A 25257-nucleotide genomic window follows, 5' to 3' on the forward strand; every position below is an offset into this window, starting at 1 on the left:
AGATTCTCTGTTGTCTGGGTTGTAACGCAGGCAGACTGGGGCATCGACCTGCTGTGTGCTGATTCATAAGCAGACAAGCAAGAGTTAATCTCTACTAGTCTTCTTTTTAGTTCATTTTGGTCAACTGTTGTGAGGGAGCCTATCACATCTGCTCCTCACAAAGTGCATATATGCATTTACCGGCTAGGTACTTCCTTTTATGCCAGCTATAGTTTATCTTAGTTGGTGTGGTGTCCGAGACTATTTGGTGCTTGTAGTTCTTGTTGGTTTATGTGGTTGTGGAGTTTACCGGAGTTGAATTTTGTAGTTTCCTTCCTGCTCTTGTTTTTCTCCTAAATCTCTTATTGTCCTATGCTGTGTGTGTATGTGTGTGTGTGTCAAAGTTTTTGTTTTCTTTGTCTGTCTTCATCTGTGTTTAACATCACACTCCTACCCCATCCTTCTCTGGTGGGAGGGGGTAAGGGGAATCGGACTAGGTCTGGTCAGGAGCAGGGCCAAAAACGGGACTCTGGTATCTCCACCATCAGGGGTATCCCTGAGATTTGGGAAAGCATGGGGCCCCCTAGTATGATGGACAGCTTAGGGGCCCCTATCTCTTATTATTCAACGAGTCATATTGTGACACCAGCGATTTGTTATCTGCCAGAGTGCTTTAGTGTTTCATGGAGCTAGCCAGAGGTCACAAATCAATGCATCTCAATGGGACCTCGTTACAGTCTCTTCTGGCCAGTCAAAAGATACTGTCACAAGATGGCATTGCAGGAACTGAGCAGCATCTGTAAAAGTTGAAGATGCTGGAAGGGGAATATATAATAGGGGGCAGTGGGTTTAGATTTAAAGCGCCACTCCAGCTCTGAAGAAAACCCCACTGGAGTGGTGGTTTAAATGCTTCCACTTTTTAATACTATCACTCACTGTTGAACCTTTGGCACCACTTTGTGTGCACACTAATGCATGAGCTCCACTTAGTGCATCTATGTATCTGTATTTATGGGTGGCAGAGGAAGTAAAACTGGTAAGAATGGAAACTATTAGTACAGTGTTTTTCATCAATGTAGTTCTTTCATTATTTTTTTATTCCGGCAGTGAGTGACTTATTTGTTAGATTAGATTATATTTTTAACCTGTTTTTATTCGTTAAAATTCTTTTGTACTCCAAAGCTGTAGCATTCTTGTTTGGAAATAACAGCCAATTAGTTTGCTGTTTCTTGAACCCAAATATTCCAGGCCTGCTTTCAAAATTTACTCTTTCATCCATAATCTGAACATTGAAACGTTGCATAGATCTCTTGCAATAATATATTAACTAACAGTAAAGATGAATAAGCAGTTCTTCTACCAACATTACATGACTTCCACCATCAAAATTAGTGTAATAATGAACTACCGTAGTCTTATATATACTCTGTAGTCGTCCTATTTATATACTGCTTTAACATCTCCACTTTATCCATTTAGGCCTTACAGCTGCTAAGCTGCTTGTGGAATCAGGACTGGATGTTGTTGTGCTTGAGGCAAGAGACAGAGTTGGAGGCAGAACTCATACTATAAGAGTAAGTCATAACAACTTATTGATCATTTCTAATCAATCCATGGGTATCATGGTATATATCAGGAGTATCTGGGCTGATTGATACGTAAGGCATGATTCATCAAGAGCAATGGTCTAGATGAGGGGGCATGCTGGAGTCAGGCACTCCTGATTCATGGAGAGGTAAATGAATCCGGACTGTCGGACGAGTGGGGTACACCTCTGTGTGTGTTTTGCCACTAATCCTACTCCAGTCCCTGCTGGAGTAAGATTTTTGGTGTACAAAATGCCGCAGCTTATCATGAACAAGACAAGGGGCTGTTGCCATGCCCCCACCACACCACCACTTGGTCGGAGTTGGGCAAAACTGGAGTGAGAATACCTTAAGTCATATAATTGTAGTGAGTTTCACCAAAATTATGGAACATTTCAAAGCTTTCTACCCCGGAATAGTGAGAAAAGATGCAGTATACTTATAAAAAATATAAGCTTGCAATTATCAAAATTGTATCCAATTCCTTCTATTCTAGTAATGTGCAAAACAATTAATGTTATAAAGTTTAATTCTCTGTTCATTCTGGGCTTAGGAGTCTTATGGGTATAGGGAATCACTGACTGTCAGCTGTACCTGTGTGCACACTCCTACAGGGAGGACTATTCGTTTGTGAGTCAACCAACCCACTGGACTACAATAAAGACATTTGCAGATTTTTCTACCTTTTCTTGAATTTGGTAAAGGAGGATAATTTTATACAAGTCTAATTGAAAACAATATTAGGACATATTAACAAACTTTGAAATATTGCAATTCACATCAAATCTACTGGAAAGCTAGATAAAGACACACATAACATTGCCATGTTGTGTTTGTGTATCATAAATTTATGTTTTTGCTTTCAAAAGTTTGTAATCTTGCACCAAATCATGTGGAGACAGGAGAAAATAAACCCTTTTTTTATTTCCATGAGATACAGTAGAAACCATAAGTTTACATACACTATCTAAAAAGACACATTCATGTTTTCCTCACTATCTGATATGAAATCAGAATAAACCTTTCCCGTTTTAGGTCAATTAAAAAACAAAAGTATTTATACTTGTCAGATGCCAGAATAAGGAGAGAGAAAGAGAATGTTATAAGGCATTTTTATTACTTTCTGCAAAGTCAATAGTTTACATACATTTCATTAGTGTTTGGTACCATTGCCCTTAAACCGTATAACTTGGGTCAAATGTTTTGGATATCCTTCCACAAGTTTCTCACAATAGTTCGTAGAAATTTGGTTCTATTTCTCCTGACATAATTGGTGTATCTGAGCCATGTTTGTAGGTCGTCTTGTTCACACCGGTCATTTCAGCTTTGTCCATAAATTTTCAATAGGATTGAGATCAGGGTTTTGTGATGGCCACTCCAATACACTGTGAAAAGCAAAGATGAATAAATCCAGCATCCATTCTTCTAAATTTTTTCTTTTATTATTAGTCAAAGGCTCGAAGTCTGCTTTTTTATGAGTGGACTTTAATCAATTAATAATAAAAGAAACATTTTAAAAGAACGGATGCTGGATTTATTAATCTTTCCTTTTTGCATTGTGATGTGGATACCAGCCACGATAATCCGGACATCTGTGGATCCATTTGAAATTGGTGGGGAGTTGCTCTCCCTTTTCTTTGTCCTACTCCAAAACATTAACTTTGAACTGTTGCTTCAGTATTGCCACATAATCTTCTTTCCTTTTGATGCCATCTATGCCATTGCAAGACATCAGCCAGGAACTTAAAGCTAGGACAGAAATGGGTCTTCCAAATGGACAATAACCCGAAGCAGACAACTAAACTGGTTATAAAGTGGCTTAAGGATAACAAAGTCAATGTTTTGGAGTGGCCATCATAATCCTATGATCTCCAATGATCTGGCATAGTTTGCCTCCGTGCACTATGCCAGAAATCTGATTCCAGATAGTGACTGGAGTGACAATTCTGGAGTAGGGAATGTCACACATAGCTCATCATAAATTAGTTGTGTTGGAGGTGGGAAAAACGGTCTTAGAAACACCAAAAGTCTCATTGATAAATCAGGCTACAACAGAATAAGGCACAAATAATAAGGCTGCTAATAAAAAGCAAATTACTCCAGAAAACTGGAGAAACAACAATGCAGAACCAGGGCAGCACAGTTATACCATTCAGTTACACTGAAAATTGCTAACGGGAATGGATGAAGAAATATCCCAGAACTCAAGATAACTGCAGATTTAACTACTATCACCTCAGTGGTACATTTGCTCAGTAAGATCAGGATATATTTTCATATATTCTCACATTCAGTTATTCATGCAACAAACAGATAACAGATTTGTTATCACTTGGCTGATTTCCCTTAGCAGTGTCTTCATTCTGTAGGTAAGTAATATGTTTGGACCAGCTACCAGCTTTGCTAGGATAAACAATTTATGAAATAGCTATCTATCATAAATTGAATTATTACAATACTGGAAAATCCACTGAGAAAGGGGGAAAAGCAGGAAAATATGCGGCGCTCTATGACTGTAGCATTAGTATTCCAGTGGTGAAATCTTTGATGGCATATGCACTCACCTTTAGAGATATCGTAATGAGCGTATCTCATACAAATTTCCACTCACTGACATAGTCCGGTTGGCAGAAGTGGATTCTTCCAGGGGATCCAAACAGAGGAAGACAAATAGAAAAGGTAGACTATCCGGTAATTGAGCCACTCTGTGTTTTGTGATAGGTGGAAAAAAGAATAGTATGCTGTATTCAAAACCAAACTGTTTGATGAATTTATTAAAAATCAATATAGAATATCTAAAAACATGGATGGACGGGTACAACTCGCTTTGACTGGATAATCCTTCCTCAGGTACATACATTTGTCATTTCATACCAACATAGTGCAGATTCAATATATACAGTCATATGAAAAAGTTTGGGCACCCCTATTAATGTTAACCTTTTTTCTTTATAACAATTTGGGTTTTTGCAACAGCTATTTCAGTTTCATATATCTAATAACTGATGGACTGAGCAATATTTCTGGATTGAAATGAGGTTTATTGTACTAACAGAAAATGTGCAATCCGCATTTAAACAAAATTTGACTAGTGCAAAAGTATGGGCACCTCAACATAAAAGTGACATTAATATTTTGTAGATCCTAACAGCCTCTAGTCGCTTCCTGTAGCTTTTAATGAGTTCCTGGATCCTGGATGAAGGTATATTTGACCATTCCTGTTTACAAAACAATTCCAGTTCAGTTAAGTTTGATGGTCGCCGAGCATGGACAGCACGCTTCAAATCATCCCACAGATTTTCAATGATATTCAGGTCTGGGGACTGGGATAGCCATTCCAGAACATTGTAATTGTTCCTCTGCATGAATGCGTGAGTAGATTTGGAGCGGTGTTTTGGATCATTGTCTTGCTGAAATATCCATCCCCTGTGTAACTTCAACTTCGACACTGATTCTTGCACATTATTGTCAAGAATCTGCTGATACTGAGTTGAATCCATGCGACCGTCAACTTTAACAAGATTCCCGGTGCCGGCATTGGCCACACAGCCCCAAACCATGATGGAACCTCCACCAAATTTTACTGTGGGTAGCAAGTGCTTTTCTTGGAATGCCGTGTTTTTTTGCCTCTATGCATAACGCCTTTTTGTATGACCAAACAACTCAATCTTTGTTTCATCAGTCCACAGGACCTTCTTCCAAAATGTAACTGTCTTGCCCAAATGTGCCTTTGCATACCTCAGGTGACTCTGTTTGTGGCGTGCTTGCAGAAACGGCTTCTTTTGCATCACTCTCCCATACAGCTTCTCCTTGTGCAACGTGCGCTGTATTGTTGACCAATGCACATTGACACCATCTGCAGCAAGATGATGCTGCAGGTCTTTGGAGGTGGTCTGTGGATTGTCCTTGACTATTCTCACCATTCTTCTTCTCTGCCTTTCTGATATTTTTCTTGCCCTGCCACTTCTGGGCTTAACAAGAACTGTATTCTGTGTTCTTTCATTTCCTTACTATGTTCCTCACAGTGGAAACTGACAGTTTAAATCTCTGAGACAACTTTTTGTATCCTTCCCCTGAACAACTATGTTGAATAATCTTTGTTTTCAGATCATTTGAGAGTTGTTTTGAGGAGCCCATGATGCCACTCTTCATAGGAGATTCAAATAGGAGAACAACTTGCAAGTGTCCACCTTAAATACCTTTTCTCATGATTGGAGACACCTGCCTATGAAGTTCAAAGCTCAATGAGGTTACAAAACCAATTTAGTGCTTTAGTAAGTCAGTAAAAAGTAGTTAGGAGTGTTCAAATCAAGAAATTGATAAGGGTGCCCATACTTTTGCACCTGTCAAATTTTGTTTAAATACGGATTGCACATTTTCTGTTATTACAATAAACCTCATTTCAATCCAGAAATATTACTCAGTCCATCAGTTATTAGATATATGAAACTGAAATAACTGTTGTAAAAACCCAAATTGTTATAAAGAAAAAAGGTTAACATTAATAGGGGTGCCCAAGCTTTTCCATATGACTGTATACTGTGTATATATATATATATATATATATATATATATATATATATATATATATTGTGAGACTGTGACCGGGGTTATCTATGACGGCCGGTATGTCTCGCCCCGGTTGTGCTCACTCCATGATAGAAAGTAAATCCACTCCAGGGTTAATGCTGTTTCCCTACAGGCTGAAGGAAGGGTTAAATGGAAACAGGAACAAGGGCAGGTGTGCCGGGTGTGAGGGAGTGAACAGAACTCCCTGAGTTCTCTGCTGGAGAGGCACATGTATATTGTTGTGGACTTTTTGTTTTGGACATTAAAACCGTGTGCTGTGAACCTTAATGCCTGGATCCCGTGTCTTCTGCGGCGCAGCCGACCACGCTACCTCACATATGGTGGAGAATGCGGGCATGCCAGCCCGGTGAGGTGTAGCATCCATCCCTGGTGACCCGGTAGCACATGTCCTGGATTCGAGCGGCTATACTACAGCCCAAACCCGGTGACGCCATGGAGGACATACTAAAGCAGCTGGCTCAGGCTAATGCACAGCAACAACAGGCTAATGAACAGCAGCAACAGACCAATGCACACCTGCTCCGGTTGTTGGAACGTCAGCAGCAATCCTTGCAAGTGCAGGAAAAAAGGCACCAAGAACAGCTGGTTCAGACCAATGCACGTCAGCAGCAAGCCTTGCAATTGCAGGAACAAAGACATCAAGAACAGATGGTTCTCCTGGCCAAGTCGATCCGTGCCGGACCGGCAGCAACAACCCCGGGACCGGGTGACGACGGCAGCGTCCGGAAAGCGGTGAGACAAGCGTTGCAAAAGATGACCCCGGGGGATGATGTGGAAGCGTTCCTGGCGGTGTTTGAGCGGGTGGCCGAGCGGGAAAAGCTGCCGACCCCCCAGTGGGCTGAGGTATTGTCACCCTATCTGACGGGGGAACCCCAAAAAGCGTACCTGGACCTCTGTACCGAGGACGCCATTGACTATGCGACCCTGAAAGCCGAAATACTGGCTCGGTTGGGGGTGAATACCTATGTACGGGCTCAGCGGGTAAATCAGTGGTTCTATGAGGAAGCCAAACCCGTACGCTCCCAGGCCTATGACTTGTTGCATCTTGTAAAAAAGTGGTTGCAGCCTGACACTCTGAGCCCGGCGTAAATGGTGGAAAGGGTAGTAGTTGATCGTTTTGTGCGCACTTTACCCGTCATCGTTCAACGGTGGGTAGGACAGGGTGACCCGAGTACCCTCGACCAATTAGTGTCCCTGGTAGAGCGGCATGTGGCTACGCAGGACTTGATACGGGACACTGAGACTTTGCGTACCGCCCGTCGGTCCGGCCCCTCCAAGCCTAGGGCCAAGGACCCACCGCTGACAACGGTACAGGAGTCCCCTACCGTCCCGTCTGAGGCCGCGCCCGCCGTTCCTGAGGTCCGGAAGGTTCTGTACCCTAAACGACAACCCGCCAAGGGGGTTTCCTTCCCTATTAGATGTTGGCGGTGCCAGCGGGTGGGACATATGGAAGCCCAATGTCCACTCACCACGGAGCCCATGGATTGTGGGGTTACCCGGCGGGGTTCAATGTATGCTCAGATGGTGTGTACCGCTGACCTGGTCTCCCCAGAGACGGAGCCCCACTTGTGCCAAATACAGGTGAATGGATGTCCGGTTACAGGATTGTTGGATTCCGGAAGCTTAGTGACCCTTGTGCGATCCACCTTGAGGGCTAAAGTAAAGACCACAGGACGTACCGTGGGGGTGGTTTGCATACATGGGGACCGCCGAGACTATCCCACGGGGATTGTCACCATCACAGCACCTTGCGGTCAGGTGCAACATGAGGTGGGACTTCTTAACACTCTTCCTTATGACGTGATCCTAGGAAGGGATCTGCCCTATTTTTGGACCCCCTAAGTCTCCTCAGATATGGGTCAGTCCGGGACCTGAGCCCTACAATCCTGAATCCGGGACATCTGCCGTAGGGGTCCCCATGATAGGGACAAGGTGAACCCGATAGGTCGCCCCTAGAGGTATTGGCAGGAGAGGCTGAGACGGTCGAACCCATCCCGGAGTTGGAGGCGTCCCCGGATACGTTTGGGACAGCCCAACTCCAGGACCCTACATTAATACATGCCCGGAGTCGGGTGACAGTAGTTGACGGGGTGGCACAGCTGCCCGGTGCCCAGGTAAGGTACCCCCATTTCGCTCTTAAGCAGGATTTACTCTACCGGGTAGATGAAATACGGGGCGTGGGGGTAGAGCAGTTGGTGGTGCCCCAGCCGTATCGCCGGCGGGTCCTCGACTTGGCTCATAAACACCTGATGAGTGGCCACCTAGGGGTCAAGAAAACGCAGGAGCGAATATTGCAAAGGTTCTATTGGCCCGGGGTCTTTGGGGAGGTAAAACGGTTCTGCGAAACCTGCCCGGAGTGTCAGCTTACCGCACCCCTGACCCATTTTCGCAGTCCGTTGGTACCGTTACCCATTATAGAAGTCCCTTTTGAACGGATAGGGATGGATCTGGTGGGGCCCCTCGTAAAGTCCGCTCGAGGGCACCAACACATCCTAGTGATCGTTGACTATGCCACCCGGTATCCCGAGGCGATACCTTTTCAGACATACTGCAGCAAAGCTTATAGCTCGGGAGTTGTTTGCTGTGTTCTGCCGGGTGGGGTTGCCCAAGGAGATCCTTACGGATCAGGGGACCCCATTCATGTCTAAAGTGACCAAAGAGCTATGCCGGCTACTCCAGATCAAGCAGTTGCGTACGTCTGTGTATCATTCTCAAACGGACGGTTTAGTCGAGCGTTTCAATAAAACCCTGAAAACCATGCTCAAAAGGGTGATTTCAAAAGACGGGAAAGACTGGGATATGATGCTTCCCTATTTGATGTTTGCCATACGAGAGGTGCCACAGGCATCCACAGGGTTTTCGCCTTTTGAATTGTTATACGGGCGACATCCCCGGGGATTGTTGGACCTGGCAAAGGAAACATGGGAGCAAGAGCCCACCCCCCATAAAAGCGTGATTGAACACATTTTGGGTATGCAGAACCGCATAAGCGCGGTCATGCCAATTGTGAAGGAGCATTTACAGGAGGCTCAGGCCGCGCAAAGCGGCCGCTACAATAGACAAGCCACCGTGCGGACCTTTAAACCCGGGGATCGGGTATTGGTATTAATCCCCACGGCGGAGAGTAAATTCCTGGCTCAGTGGCAAGGCCCCTACGAGATAAAGGAAAGAGTCGGGGTGGTTAACTATAAAGTATTGCAGCCCGGTAGGCGGAAACCTGAACAAATATACCATGTCAACCTATTAAAACCTTGGCAGGAATGGGAAAGCCTGATGGCTGTTTTTTCCCCACCTCCCTCCTCTTCGGGTCGTTCACATCCGGCTCCAGCGACCTCCGGAGAGGACGAACCGGAAGTAAGGATTGGAGAAGCCCTCACCAAGACTCAGAGGCGAGAGGCCAGACGGTTGGTTCAGCAGAACCCCGATTTCTTCTCCGAGCTGCCCGGTAGGACCAGTCTGATACGACATGATATTGTCACCGAGCCCCACCTGAAGGTACGCCTGAAGTCATACCGGGTACCGGAGGCTCGACGACAAGCCATATCGGAGGAAGTAAAGACAATGTTACGCCTGGGGGTCATCGAAAAATCCCAGAGTGAATGGGCTAGTCCAATTGTCCTAATACCAAAACCCGATGGCTCCTTAAGGTTCTGCAATGACTTTAGGAGATTGAACGAAATATCCAAGTTCGATCTCTACCCCATGCCCCGGGTGGATGAGCTGATTGATAGGCTGGGACAGGCGCGATATTTTACCACGCTCGACCTGACCAAGGGGTACTGGCAGGTGCCACTGACGGAGTCCGCCAAGGAGAAAACCGCTTTTGTTACGCCAGAGGGTCTCTTCCACTATGTTGTCTTGCCTTTTGGGTTACATGGCGCTCCGGCCACGTTCCAGAGGTTGATGGACTTAGTGCTGGAACCCCACCAGGCGTATGCATCAGCGTACCTTGATGACATCATTATTTACAGCTCCGAGTGGCAGACCCACTTGGAACAGGTACAAGCGGTGGTGGACGCGCTTCGAACAGCCGGCTTGACAGCCAATCCCAAGAAATGTGCGTTGGGACTCACGGAAGCCCACTACTTGGGCTACGTGATAGGCCAAGGAGTGATTAAGCCCCAAGTTAACAAGGTTGAGGCGATCCAGAAGTGGCCTAGACCCCTGACCACGAAGCAGGTTAGGGCCTTCCTGGGTATCGTGGGATACTACAGGAGGTTTGTAAAGGATTTTGCGGGACTATCAGCCCCCTTGACGGACCTTCTCAAAGGCAAGAAGTCCGTCATGGTGCGCTGGACTCCGCAGGCCGAGGACTCCTTCCGGGCCCTGAAGGGGGTCCTGTGCGGACAGCCTGTTCTTGTACACCCTGATTTCCGGAAGGAGTTCATAGTACAGACTGACGCCTCAGAGGTCGGCCTGGGGGCAGTGCTGTCTCAGGTGGTTCAGGGGGAGGAACACCCCGTCACCTTCTTAAGTAGGAAGCTCACCCCTCCCGAGCGGAATTATAGCGTAGCGGAGAAGGAGTGCCTGGCGATCAAGTGGGCCTTGGAGTCCCTACGCTATTACCTGCTGGGACGGCAGTTTCGCTTGGTGACGGATCACTCTCCACTGGTCTGGATGAGGTCCGCCAAGGAACGGAATGCCCGGGTTACCCGGTGGTTCCTTTCTCTGCAGAACTTCAGGTTTACGGTTGAACACCGGGCCGGTAGGTTGCAGGGCAACGCCGATGCCTTGTCCCGCGGCCCGTGTTTGATGGCGGGAGTTCAACCCCACACGCTTGAACTGAGGGGGGGGGTATGTGAGACTGTGACCGGGGTTATCTATGACGGCCGGTATGTCTCGCCCCGGTTGTGCTCACTCCATGATAGAAAGTAAATCCACTCCAGGGTTAATGCTGTTTCCCTACAGGCTGAAGGAAGGGTTAAATGGAAACAGGAACAAGGGCAGGTGTGCCGGGTGTGAGGGAGTGAACAGAACTCCCTGAGTTCTCTGCTGGAGAGGCACATGTATATTGTTGTGGACTTTTTGTTTTGGACATTAAAACCGTGTGCTGTGAACCTTAATGCCTGGATCCCGTGTCTTCTGCGGCGCAGCCGACCACGCTACCTCACAATATATATATATACATATGTATATATATACACACATTAGTCTCTCTCCTTTTGATGACTAAACGGAAATCATGTGTATTACCTCTCTCCTTCCACCTTCCACCTGTTTGTGTTTGACTGAACCACAAGCCAAAAAAAGACTCTCCGAAATTCTCTTCCAAACAAATTCACCAAACTGCTCTGATATTTGTCTCCACCTTAGTGACCTCACCTTTTATGATGAATCAAGCATATAATTTTTATAAAATACTGGTATTCAAGCACCCACTCCAGAACCTTTTCCTGCGAGCACAGCATCTTGCATCTTCTTTTTGGACCTGGGTCACATATGGGCCTCCCCTCCATCAGATCCCCCATTCCCTCGGCAAGTTTCTCTGCTTCCAGTCCACCATCAGAACATTCATTTTCCAAAAGAATCCAGGTACAGTTGTCCCTCCAGCAAATGGTCAGAACTCTGAACACAATAAACAATTATTTTCCATCTCTATCCCTCTCTTCCCAATGAAAAAGGAAAGAATGTACAGGGGCTCTAGAGGAGGTATCAATAGGAACAGATGGACTAGAAAGCCCCACAAGGAAAATATACAAACTATAAAAATGTTTTCAGGTGCAATATGCACCCAGAAGCACGAGCAGTTCTGGGTGCATATTAGTGATTCCTGTCTAACTGTCCCTGTATAAACTAGCATAAATAAACAGATCTTTAGAAAAAGTATTTCTGAAGATCGTATATTATATGCTAATGAGCGCAGGGACTAGTCGCGAGGGCGTTTGTTCCTTTGGCTCAGGGGTGGAGAACGTCTGGCCCGTGGGTCATATGCGGCACACGATGAAGTTTTCTGCGGTTCCAGCACAGATTCTTGGGGCCGCAGTGCTGGGGCCGGCCACCACGTCTTGCCGGCCGTGTTTTAAATCCCCATCTGTGCTGTGAGGACGCGTATTCCGAAATCACACTTGCGAGTAACTCGCACAAGTCTTGCATGGCATCACCTAGCACGGCCGCACACTCTCCTCACAGGAGTGGGTCGGCTGCATGTATTTCTATGCAACTGAGACGTTCCTGTCTAGAGAGTGTGCGGCCATGCCAGGTGATGTGTTGTGAGACTAACGCGAGTCACTTGCAAGTGTGACTGCGACGCCGAAGCGTTCACTACGGAACGCTGCGTGAGCGTACCATTGAGTCCTCACACTGACCAGTGCCAGTGTGCTCAGGACTTACTTCGTGGGGGGGTCAGCACTCTGCTCTCCCGTCTCACAGGAGACGAGCAGCAGCAGATTCACAGCTTACAGCGCTGTGTGCCCATGCTCCGGTGCTTTATGCCCACCCTCCGGTGCTGTGTGCCCCCTGTGCTGTGTGCCCCCTCCCCCAGTGCTGAGTACTCCTCTGCTGTGTGTGCCCCCTGTGCTATGTGCCACACATAGTGCTGTGTGGCACCCCCAGTGCTGTGTGCCCCCTCTCCCAGTGCTGTGTAACACCCCCAGTGATGTGCGCCCTAGTGATGTCCATGTTCCTCTGTGCTGTCTATGCTCCCTTAGTGATGTCTGTGCTCCGGAACTGCTGTCCCTACCCCCTTAGTTCCCCCCTAGTGATGGCTGTGCTCCGCAAGTGTTATCCATTTTACCCAGTGACCCCTAGTGCTGTCCGTGCCCCCCCAGTGCTGTCCATGATCCCTTGTGATATCTGAGCCCCCCTTGCGCTTTCTGTGCCCCCCAGTGATGTCGTAACCGCCAGTGATTTCTGTACCCCCTAGTAATGTCTGTGCTCTGGAAATGCTGTCCATGCCTTCTAGTGATGTCTGTGCTTCCCTAGTGCTCTCCTTGCCTCCCTAGTGATTCCTGATCCCCAGTGATGTTCGTGCCCCAAGAGTGCGCTATATGACGTCCAGTGATGTGTATACCCCCAGCATCTCCTCTGATGTGTATACTCCCAGCGTCTCCTGTGATGTGTATGCCCCCAGTGCCTCCTGTGATGTGTATGCCCCCAGCGTCTCCTGTGATATATACATCACTGGGGGGGCTTGGGCATATACATTATAGGAAATGCTAGGGCACATACATACAGGAGGGACTATGGACATACATATCACTGGAGGGGCTGGGGCATATACATCATAGGAGATTCTGGGGCATATGCATCACATTGTAGATGTTGGGGGCACATACATCACAGGTGGGGATGGGGCAAATACATCACATTGGAAATGCGGGGGCATACAGATCAAAGGGGAGGTTGGGGCTTATACATTACATGAGGGGCTGCGGGCATATCTATAACAAGAGGGGTTGGGGAATATACATCACAAGAGGGGCTGAGGCATAGACGTCACAGGAGGAGATGTGGGCATATACACACATTGGAGACGCTGAGGCATATACATCACAGAGAAGAAGATGAGGGCATGCACATCACAGGAGGGGGTGGGGGCATATATATCACAGGAGGGGCTGGGGTCAAATATATCACAGGAGGGGCTGGAGGCATATATATCACAGGAGAAGCTGGGGCATATACATCACAGAAGGGGCTGGATCATATACATCACAGGAGGGGCTGGGGCATATATATTCACAGGAGGGGCTGGGGCATATACATGGCTCCAGCCCCTCATGTGATGCATGTGTCCCCATTGTCTCCTGTGATGTATATACAGCAGTCCCAATGTCTCCTATGTGATGTATATACAGCTGTCCCAGCATCTGTTATGTGATATATATGATTTACCAATCATATTATCACAAAGAGTTGACTGCGCTGCAGACAGAGACAAAGTTGGGAAAAGCATTGTTACATGATCAATATCACCAAAAATTAACCGCCGCACCAAAGAAAAGCAGCTCCAGCCACCAAAGTAAAGGTGAGGTAATTAATTGGTTGATCAAATACACTACAGTTCAAAAGTTTGGGGTCACCCAGACAATTTTTGTTTTTTCCATGAAAAATCATACTTTTGTTTATCAAATGAATTGCATAATGAATAGAAAATATATTCCAGATATTGTTTAGGTTAGAAATAATGATTTTTACTTGAAATAATAATTTTCTCCTTCAAACTTTGCTTTTGTCAAATAATGCTCCATTTGCAGCAATTACAGCTTTGCACACTAGCTGTTAATTTGATGAGGTAATCTGGAGATATTTCACCCCATGCTTTCAGAAGCCCCCCCCCCACAAGTTGGATTGGCTTGATGGGCACTTTTTGCGTACCATACGGTCAGCCTGCTCCCACAACAGCTCAATAGGGTTGAGATCTGGTGACTGGGCTGGCCACTCCATTACAGATAGAATACCAGCTGACTGCTTCTTCCATAAATAGGTCATGCATAATTTGGAGGTGTGCTTTGGGTCATTGTCCTGTTGTAGGATGAAATTGTCTCCAATCAAGCGCTGTCCACAGGGTATGGCATGGCATTGCAAAATGAAGTGATGACCTTCCTTATTCAAAATCTCTTTTACCTTGTACAAATTTTCAACTTTACCAGCACCAAAGCAACCCCAGACCATCACATTACCTCCACCATGCTTGACAGATGACGTCAGGCACTTTTCCAGCATCTTTTCAGTAGTTCTGTGTCTCACAAATGTTCTGTGTGATCCAAACACCTCAAACTTCGATTCGTGTGTCCATAACACTTTTTTCCAATCTTCATCTGTCCAATTTCTGTGTTTTTTTTGCCCATATTAATGTTTTACTTTTATTAGCCAGTCTCAGATATGGCTTTTTCTTTGCCACTCTGCCCTGAAGGCCAGCATCCTGGAGTCGCCTCTTCACTGTAGATGTTGACACTGCCGTTTTGTGGTTACTATTTAATGAAACTGCCAGTTGAGGACCTGTGAGGCATCGATTTCTCAAACTAGAGACTCAAATGTACTTGTCTTGTCTTGTCTGGTTAGAGCCTGTGTGTGCTCTCCTCTGAAGGGAGTAGTACACACTCAGCTGTGTTTTCAGCTGTGCTAACATACTTGTGTGGCGCCCCTGAGGGTCCAGTTGCTCAGAGGTACTGTACCTTAGCCAGAGGTGTGATATCCCATTCCCTGGTAAGGAAGAGCACACACACACTCTCTTAGTATAGCTGCACTCCATCAGGCCATGGTTAGGGTGAGTTGTTCCCTAGGGAGAGCACAGTCCTGAAGCCAGTCTGGAGGTAGGGTTAGTTAGTAGGTGGACACTAAGAACGGAGTGAAGAACAAAGTAGGAAGCGGAGGGGAGAGGTCCTTTGGATTGGAGCCAGAGGAGCTCGTTTTGGGCCAGGTGGAAGAAAAGGAAGAAGGGGTCTTAGAGACACGGGAAGTGGGCTTGCATCCACAGCTGACTGATCGGTGTGGAGGGACTTTGCTGCAAAGGGGACCGGCCCCTAGACTAGTGGAGAACAATCAGGCTCAGCTGGCAAAACTGATGGCTGAGGTATCTTTATGTGCCGAAGCTGCAACCACACACAAATCCACTGAAAAGGTGACCCAGAGGGCCAGGGTATTAAACAGAAGAGTCTCCCAAAACATGGTTCGCGGAACCCCACTCTATTCAAACATCCCAGTGGCTGAAAACTGCCTAGAGTTGCCCTGGGGTCTCAGCTCCACCTGTGGAGAGCTGTACCATCTCTGCTGCGTCACCATCTGCCCCAGCGGTCTAGTCTAAGCAGCGTCGGCCATGTCTGGCCAAATACCACAGCTGGCGTCACGACTTTTCCCTGTAAATGTCCCATATCGCTCTTACACTAGCACCTCCCCCATTCTTTTAAGGCACATAGCCACAGCTCCTGGGGACACAGACTGCAATTCAGCTTAACGTGTACACAAAAGGCAAATACAGCATTAACCCTGGAGGGTCTGGAGCACATATTAATTTTATGAATTCCACTGTGGAGGGAACAGGAAAAACCTCACCGTATTGCCCTTTTTTTTTTTATTTCTGGACGAACGTCTTTATACATATCGCTATGAGTAAGGAGGCTACTGTCTGTTAATCATTAAGGAAACTCCAAAAAACTCTTTTCTTCACAGTAATTTAGCGATTAATGTGATCAAGGTCCTGGAGGACTGAAACGTTAATTGTCGCAAGTGTCGCATGTCTTTCATTTGTTGCTATCTTGCCTTCTGTACTAAAAATCTATTAGCATTAAGAAAAAGAGTTATATCTTTATTTATTCTTGCCCATTGAGAGTGCAGTGTTATATTTATATATGATTTTTTTATTCACCATCTGCCCCAGCAGTCCCGTCTAAGCAGCGTCGGCCATATCTGGCTAAATACCACAGGTGGCGTCACGACTTATCCCCTGTAAATATCCCCCCACTCATTTAAAACGACATTGCCAGGGTCACAGAGTTGGGGCCCTGCCGCCGTGACCTCCCAGAACAGAACCCTGGCCCGGTTCCGAGTTCCCCAATGGCCCTGGTGGGTGTGTCACTTGCACAAGGATTTTCAAGGGATTTCTAAACATCCATTAGCCTTTTAACACAGTTAGCAAACACAATGTACCATTAGAACACTGGAGTGATGGTTGTTGGAAATGGGCCTCTATACACCTATGTAAATATTGCATTAAAACACAGACGTTTGAAGCTAGAATAGTCATTTACCAAACTAACAATGTATGGAGTGTATTTCTGTTTAATTTAATGTTAGCTTCATTGAAAAAAAATGTGCTTTCCTTTCAAAAATAAGGAAAAATCTATGTGACCCTAAGCTTTTCATCTGTAGTGTATTTTCACCTAAATATTCCACAATCATCTGTGAATGGTATCATTAAGAAGTGGAAGCATTTAGAAACAACAGAGCGTCAGGCATGGCAACATAAAATTATAGTGGGGTCAGTGAGTACTAAGGCGCATAGTGTTCAACATTTGCCAGCACTGCTAAACCTCCTGTGGCATTAACATTAGAACAAAAGCTGTGCCCCAGGAGCTTCATGGCATAGGTTTCCATTGCTCACCAGTGGCATGCAAGGCTTATATCACCAAGTACAATGTCATGCATCTGATGTACCGTGTTTCCCCGAAAGTAAGGCCCTGTCTTACATTAATTTTACCCCCAAAAGTCCCACCCTGCCTTACTTTCGGGGGAGGCCTTACATTGGAAAAAAAAATGACAATCCTCCCCCCTGCAGCCTCCCCATTGTTTGAGATCCGGCATCCACCCCTTCCTCCCCCCTGCAGCCTCCCCATTGTTTGAGATCAGGCATCCACCCCTTCCTCCCCCCTGCAGCCTCCCCATTGTTTGAGATCAGGCATCCACCCCTTCCTCCCCCCTGCAGCCTCCCCATTGTTTGAGATCCGGCATCCACTCCTTCCTCCCCCCTGCAGCCTCCCCATACAGTGGTTCTGCCCCCCACTCTGCCACCACACACACTGACACATACGGTACCGGTACAGCCCCACACGGCACCCACACACATATCGTACCGGTACCGTACACACACATACAGCCCCATACGGCACCCATACACATACCGTACACATACCGTACACACACCGTACACACACACACACATATATACACACACACACACACAGTTTCGGAACTTACCGTTACTTGTGCCGGGCTGACGATTCGGATGCCGGGGACGCTGGACCAATCGGAGCGAGCCTGCAGGCGGTGACGTCGCGGCTGATTTCGGCCAATCAGCTGCGAGCCGGCTGACTGGCCAATCGCAGCTCGAGCTGAGGGCCAATCAGCTGCGAGCCGGCTGACTGGCCAATCACAGCTCGAGCTGATGGCCAGCAGGGAGCCTTGCGGGGGCCATTCACCGGAGGCGGACCACGGGTGGCAGGAGACTGGAGAAGGCCTGGATGGAGCGAGGGAACAGCGGCAAGTTCCTGTACTTTCCCCAGGGACCCCCACCCATAGGCGGCCTTACATTCCCCGGCCCCCCCGCTACCCTGCCTTACAATCGGGGGGTGCCCTACATTGGCGGACCCCCCCGAAACCCCCACCCTGCCTTACTTTCGGGGGGGTCCTACTTTCGGGGAAACACGGTAGTAGTGTAAATGAAACCACCACTGAACTCTGGAGCAATGGAAATTTGTTTTGTGGAGTGGAGAGGCAAACTTGTCCAGAAAGCTCGGGATATCACAGCTTTTTAAATCTAATTTGACACCTACAGTGGTGCTTGAAAGTTTATGAACCCTTCAGAATTTTCCAAATTTCTGCATAATTTTGACGTAAAATTTAATCACATTTTTACATAAGTCCTAAATGTAGATAGACCTAAATAAAACAAATTAGTAAAAAAATATTACTTTCATAGTTTTTTGAGGTTGAAGGTAGATTTAAAAAATCACTTCCAGCTATTTTTTATTCATTAAATGTGTGACATGCATGGGATAATGTAGTAGGAGTGTGATAATATATTCACCTACCGCCGCTGTCTCCAGTGTCTAGCGCCATTCTTCTTAGTTTCTCACTGATGTATTAGCTCTCCAGACTGGCCAAGTCATGCTGCACTCTGCGTGACCCGACTTTCTATTATACATTCAAAGCCTGTTGAACGTCATAACCAAGCTCCATAGGTTTTCATTGTAAAACTGACTTCTGGCTTTTCTATAGCACACAGAATGAACCGGCTAGTTAGAATTGTGGTGATGAACCAGAGGAGCAGAGAAGAACGTCGCTAGACACCAAAAACAGCGGCAGAAGATGAGTATATTGTCACACTCCCACTACATTACATGCATGTCACACACATTTATAGAATAAAATAGTTACTGGGAGTTCTTTCATAATGTCCTCCCCACACTGAGCTTCTCCTTACTATCACCCGCACATCCTGCTCCTCTCCAAAATATCCCCCCAAACTACCCCTATCTATAATATTTCCCTTACACTGCTTGCTCTGCATAAAGTCCTACTGCCCCTCGCTATATTGTGCCACTTTCACAATTCTCAGTACCCAATATTGTGCCTTTCAAGTAATCCCAAGCCTGATAATCATACATTTAATCTTCAGCTCCTCACTACTATCAGAGACAGCCGTCTCAGATGCCTCTGAGGCATTAGCAGCAGCTAGATGACGTCAATAACATACTGACCTCATCTTGCTGCTGCACGTTGGGGCCGGCGATAACGGGCACGGCACTCCTATACTCTGCCCTTCTCTGCCCCAGTCCCAGGGCCACAGTGTTCAAATGTATTTGCTTTTGAAAGACACAAATACATTTTGAATATAAGAATGCAGCAGCATCTACTGGACAGGTCCGCAACGTGGGCCACTGCAAATCTTCTGATGGGCTGCATAATCTGCTGGCTTGTCCTAGATAACCAATACAGTGCCAAATCTAGTGCCAAATGGGGAAATATAACAAACAGAGAAATAGAGTGGACTCACCAAATATCAGTGGCAAATATAATTAATAAAAATGTGGATTTCTAGCAGAATAAAATCTATGGACAATGTAATTTTGAGCTATTTTTTAGCACCTGTTACAACTAATGATGAATACTGAATAAATGTTAAACACTTTTGGGATAACTGAAACACTATGTTAGATTGATTGCAGATTTTGAGAAGATTGTGTGTGACACAGAGATTCTCGCTACGCACCATCAAGTATTGCACTGGGCATAACATATTTTAGAAGTTATAGCCAAAAGCTTTGTAAACTGCTCAAGCCCAGATGCTCCCGCCATGAATCAATTCATACTTATTAGCCATTTTGATCCTTTCTTCTAAATCTATGAATGGCCCCTGGTTATAGGGTTGATCTAGTTAAAGGAGACATCAAAACTAAAGACACTGTATTATATAATGGTTTCTTTCTACTCAGAATAAAGAAGTTCAGTATGTGGATGTTGGCGGAGCGTATGTTGGACCAACCCAAAATCGAATTCTGCGGGTGGCCAAAGAGCTTGGTATAATAACCTATAAAGTGAATGTGTCACAACGGGTTATCCATCATGTCAGGGTGAGTAGTCATTGCAAGTTTTTATAAATGTATTTTTAGATTTGCATCACTAGTAAAAGCTGTGATTGTCAGCGCCGAACATAATGGCGCTTAGTTCTCAGGACTGCATTACTAATAACAAGAACAATGCTTTTAACAATCCGTTTTAAAGACGGGAACGAGCAAGTACTATATATGGCATGGGAAAGTAAATTATTTACTCAACTGCTGTTGCTTTCTGGCTTTTATGAAATGTCTCCAGTTGGAGTGTTCTGTTTATATAGCGCCTAAACACAAATGGTGGAAGTGTTCATTTCCTCCGCTGTGTGATAACTGATAATGGGTGCGATTTACTAGTTTACCTATTCAAAGGAGCCAAATACATATTTGCTTCAAACCTACACATATTGATTGGATAAACAACCATTTGCTTTCTGCTGCTGTGTGAAATTATTATCAGAATATATTTGAATACGTTAGGGCTGTGTTCACACAAAGGATTTCATTGTTGTTTTTTTTACTATTATTTTTTTCTACATGCCTGGCATTGTTAAAATGGGGAAAAACTTTTATTTTAAATTGAAATATCACTTTTTATGTGAAAGCTTATGGTAAAACACATACAGTTTTTTATGTTAATAATTGCTAAAACATTTAAAACAAAAACTTGTCCTCACGATCTTAATGGAAACGTCACAGTCAGTAACGAAATAAAGTTCTTGTTAATGCAGGGATAGAGTTTTTATTAGCAACACTTTCAAAGTTGTTAAAGTTCGGTTTGGGGCCCGGACTTAACCTGAACCCTAATGAAAGTCACTAATTGGGCAGTTTAGGTTTCCGTCCACATGCATCCAGCCATAAACAGATCACTTCTGGGGGAGGGTGGACGGGGTTTTTCCTATATATTTTTTTCAGTGCACACTACTTCCGATAACACTGTTGTTACCTTCAGTGTGTGTGGGACACCATTACCTCTCTCCTGCTAACTCCCTTATAGTTATATTGCGTGTTACCTTTTTTTGTACAATTATGTGTTCATAATGTGACTTCTATTTGACATCTCTTAACACACTTGTGTTTTTACTTTGTGACTTTACTAAATATGTTTTTTCCTGTATTAATTATATAATTGACTATATGGTTATTATTGGCTGGTCCAGCTGTAGTCATTATTTATACTATATGGGGGAGTCTTCTGGCTAGGTGTTCCCAATATAATATCGACCCTGTGACGGGATCTGTTTTTTGGAGACATTATTTTGTATTTTTATCTATCCAATAAAGATTTAATTGTTTTATGTGATTGCATATGTTGTTGGGGTCTCCAGGGTTAGCTGATAAAACACTGCAAGCCGTTAGCACTGGGCTGAGCACCGAGCGTACCTGAGCACACCGATACTCGCGAGAGTGGTTTGCATACGTAAAGCTCCCAAACCTCGAACCTGAACTATGGTTTTTTTTGGAAAGTTTGTGTTTGGTCCGAACACCGAACCTCAGAGTCGCTCATCTGTAATCAAAAATTTGGCTTGTCCAGATATATCATGAAAAAGGCATAATAGATCAGTCAGTTTTGATGAAAAATACTCTTTTCATCAAAACTAGAACAAATGAACCACTGTCTGGGCGAAATGTCAGAGATCGGCATAAACATGACTTTTGGCTAAACTTTTTGACTAGTTCCTTTAACATGTGGTTTCTCTTTAAAAACAACATGCAAGTCGTTTCCATCTTCTTGTGATTTTGAAGAAGTGCAATCTATTTTCTAAGGAGGTTAAAAAAAGTTCATTTTTCATATTCTCTCCTTTTTATAACCTTTCCTCTGGAGCTCTTTGTGAGAAAGATAAGAAGAAAAGATTGCAATGTGAGGAATTATAGTTCACAGCAAGTTTCCAAGATATAATGATTAATGGCTCCAATATGCTCTACAGCCAATGCTTTTATGGAAACAACAAGCAAAGGGAGTGTATTATCTAAGCGCTGTTGTACTTCTGCTCTGTCACGTACACGGTGGATTTAACCAGCCTATCATCTATCTTTTTTTTTTGTCTCCAGTGTGGTTAGATTTCAGCATTCAATAATAATTAACACTTTCATGAGAAAGACAGTGTACTGCACATTGATCCCTGGCTGTCGCTAAATCTTCTTTCCTGTAGAGCTCCATTGACATGAGAAGCATTTTTAATCAATCACGAAAAGCATGATCCCTGCAGCTGAATTGGAGCTAGACATATCACATTTGGCACAGTGATACAAATTACGCTATATTGTTCATATTGGGAAACAAAGTTTCACCTTCAGAAATGATTTATTGAGCGATTTATATCTTTATATTTGATTCTTCTGGCTGAAGTACAATACATACTGTGCAAAATGAGAGCTACTAGGTTTAGGAGTGTTTTTAAAGGTCAGCCCACAAATTCTTGGATAAATGGAAGTTCATCTAAGTGGTTGTACTGTTATATTCTAGGAAATGACTGAAGAGGTTTTCCAGCTAAAAAACAATTTAAGGTTAAACGTCAATATAACTACAGATCTGACAGGTGCCCCAATCTTCAGTTAGAACCTCTGGTGTTGAGTTTTTGTAGGTCTTCTTCCACTTTGTGTTTGACGCAGGACAGCATTTCTGAAGGAGTAGTTTTAACTCCAACTTAAAGGTGTTGTCCACTACTAGGACAATCCCTTCTGCTTCCACATGTTTACCCCAGGTAAAATAATAAAGCCTATACTCACCTCCCGTACCTGCGCCATTCCAACAGTGTTGGGGCTTGTGTGGGGTTGTGATGCAACGCAAGCCCCGCTTGAAATCAGCACCGGGTTCTATCAGCCTGCCTTCGGATTAAACAATCAACAGGAAATGAGCATAGCCATAGCGCTCACTTCATGTTGATTAACTAATTTGGTCCAAAGGCGGGGAGAAGAAAGCTGGTGCTGATTTAACGCTAGGCTCACGTGACACCACAACCCCATGTGATCCCCAACACTGTGAGCCACGGCACTGGTGGAATGACGCCCGTACAGGAGATGAGTATAGGCTTACCTGGCGGATACATGTAGAATCAGAAAGGGTTGTTGAAGTTAAAGGGAACCTGTCATCAGAAATTTGGCTTTCAACCTAAATGTTTCCCCCTCTGCAGCTCCTGGGCTGCATTCTAGTAAGGTTTCTATACTTTTTGTGCCCCCTTTTAAACCTAAATATATACTTTCTAAAACTGTACCTTTCGGTTTGAAAATCTTGTAAATGATCCATGGGGGCGGGCCGTGTGGCGTCCGTTGCTGTATCTTACGCCGTCCCCCATGCTCCAAATCATCCCTCAGGACGCCGCCCACTGCGCCCGAGGTCCCGTGCACGCCAGGACACCTAGTGACGTGGTCGCAGGCATGAGAGTATGGGCGGCGCTGTAATTGCATCGCAAGTGCCCGCCCATACTCTCGTGGGCGCGCTCTCCCCTCTGTACGTCACTCAGATCCTCCGCTTCTCCTGTAGTGGCCTGCTCCGCTCCTCCCATCTATTTTCTGCTGCAGGGTACGATGGGAAGAAGGTGACGTCGGGCCGGCGCAGAACGCTGGAGGCAGTGGGGAAAGGGCGGGCACGAGAGTATGGGCGGGCACTTGCGATGCAATCACAGCGCCGCCCATACTCTCATGCCTGCGACCACGTCACTAGGTGTCCCGGCGTGCACGGGACCTCGGGCGCAGTGGGCGGCGTCCTGAGGGATGATTTGGAGCATGGGGGAGGGCGTAAGATAAAGCAACGGACGCCACACGGCCTGCCCCCATGGATAATTTACAAGATTTTCAAACCGAAAGGTACAGTTTTATAAAGTATTTATTTTGGTTTAAAAGGGGGCACAAAAAGTATAGAAACCTTACTAGAATGCAGCCCACGAGCTGCAGAGGGGGAAACATTTAGGTTGAAAGCCACATTTCTGATGACAGGTTCCCTTTAAAATTACTTATGTGATATACCAATAATAAATAGCAAGTATTTTTGAATTGTAAAGCAAATGATACATGGTTTTCTAAATATTTTAAAACTATAACTCTGAAAATTGTGACATGCATTTGTATTCAGTCCCCCAGAGTCAATAATTTGCAGGACTACTTTTCGCTGCAATTACTGCTCCAAGTCTTTTGGGGTATGTCTATACCAGCTTGGCACATCTATAGGCTGAAGTGTTTGCCTATTCTTCTTTCCGTGTCCCTGCTGAAGGAAAGAATCCGCACAGCATGATGCTGCCACCACCATGTTTGACATTGGGGATGAAGTTTTCACAGTGATATGCAGTGTTAATTTTATACCACCCATATCTTTTGTCTTTAGCCCAAAAAGTTCTACTTTGGTTTAATCAGACCAGATCACATTCTTAGACACTTTTGACAAACTACAAACGGTACTTCTCTTAGCTTGCATTAAAAAATGTCTTTCTTCTTGTCACTCTTCCATAAAGGCCGGATTTATGGCGTATACTGCCAACAGATTTTCTGTGGACAGATTTTCTCCCCTGACCTGTGCATCTCTGCAGCTCCTCTAGAGTGACCATGGGATATTTGTCTGTTTCTCTTATTAGTGTATTTTCAAAAAGAACACCATTTTGGGGTACCATTTTAATTTGTGGAAATATAACTAATATTGACAGTTGAAGGTATAATTTTCTTTGGTGATTTAAAGAGAGAAACAGAGCGATGCTTAGCCCCTCAGATGATTTTATATTTCCTTTATCATTTTATATTTCCTTTATCATTAAATGTTTTCATTTTTATGGGTCTAGTAATTTCTTGTCTTTTTATTTTCAAGGGAAAAACCTATGCATTTCATGGAGCTTTTCCTCCAGCTTGGAACCCTTTGGTCATTTTGGATTACAACAATCTATGGAGAACAATTGATGAATGGGGAAAAGAGGTAAGGATTCTATCAAATTGATGTTCGATGAATGTATGACACTGTGTATAAATCATACACTATATGTAGTGAACATACTAATTTTAGGGGATTTTCTGGGCGCAAAGATAATTAAACCATTATAACACCTTTGAGGACTGAAGAAATTTCACAATTTAGTTTTTTAGTTATGATTATGAAACCTTTGGGTCCTTACTTCCTGGTATAGTATGTT

The 25257-nt window shown here is 45.0% G+C and overlaps 1 protein-coding gene across 1 annotated transcript in view; it reads left to right on the top strand.

The window, feature by feature from the left end:
- Positions 1 to 25257, top strand: part of LOC142291190 (amine oxidase [flavin-containing] A-like) — a 133752-nt gene that overhangs the window by 32171 nt on the left and 76324 nt on the right. Inside the window, exons 2-4 of the mRNA XM_075335537.1 lie at positions 1459 to 1553; positions 20027 to 20164; positions 24939 to 25043. Of these exons, the coding sequence (XP_075191652.1) occupies positions 1459 to 1553; positions 20027 to 20164; positions 24939 to 25043 (338 nt within the window). The remainder of the gene's footprint in view (positions 1 to 1458; positions 1554 to 20026; positions 20165 to 24938; positions 25044 to 25257) is intronic.

Source organism: Anomaloglossus baeobatrachus, chromosome 2 (assembly GCF_048569485.1).
Source record: "Anomaloglossus baeobatrachus isolate aAnoBae1 chromosome 2, aAnoBae1.hap1, whole genome shotgun sequence".
Classification (NCBI taxonomy): domain Eukaryota; kingdom Metazoa; phylum Chordata; class Amphibia; order Anura; family Aromobatidae; genus Anomaloglossus; species Anomaloglossus baeobatrachus.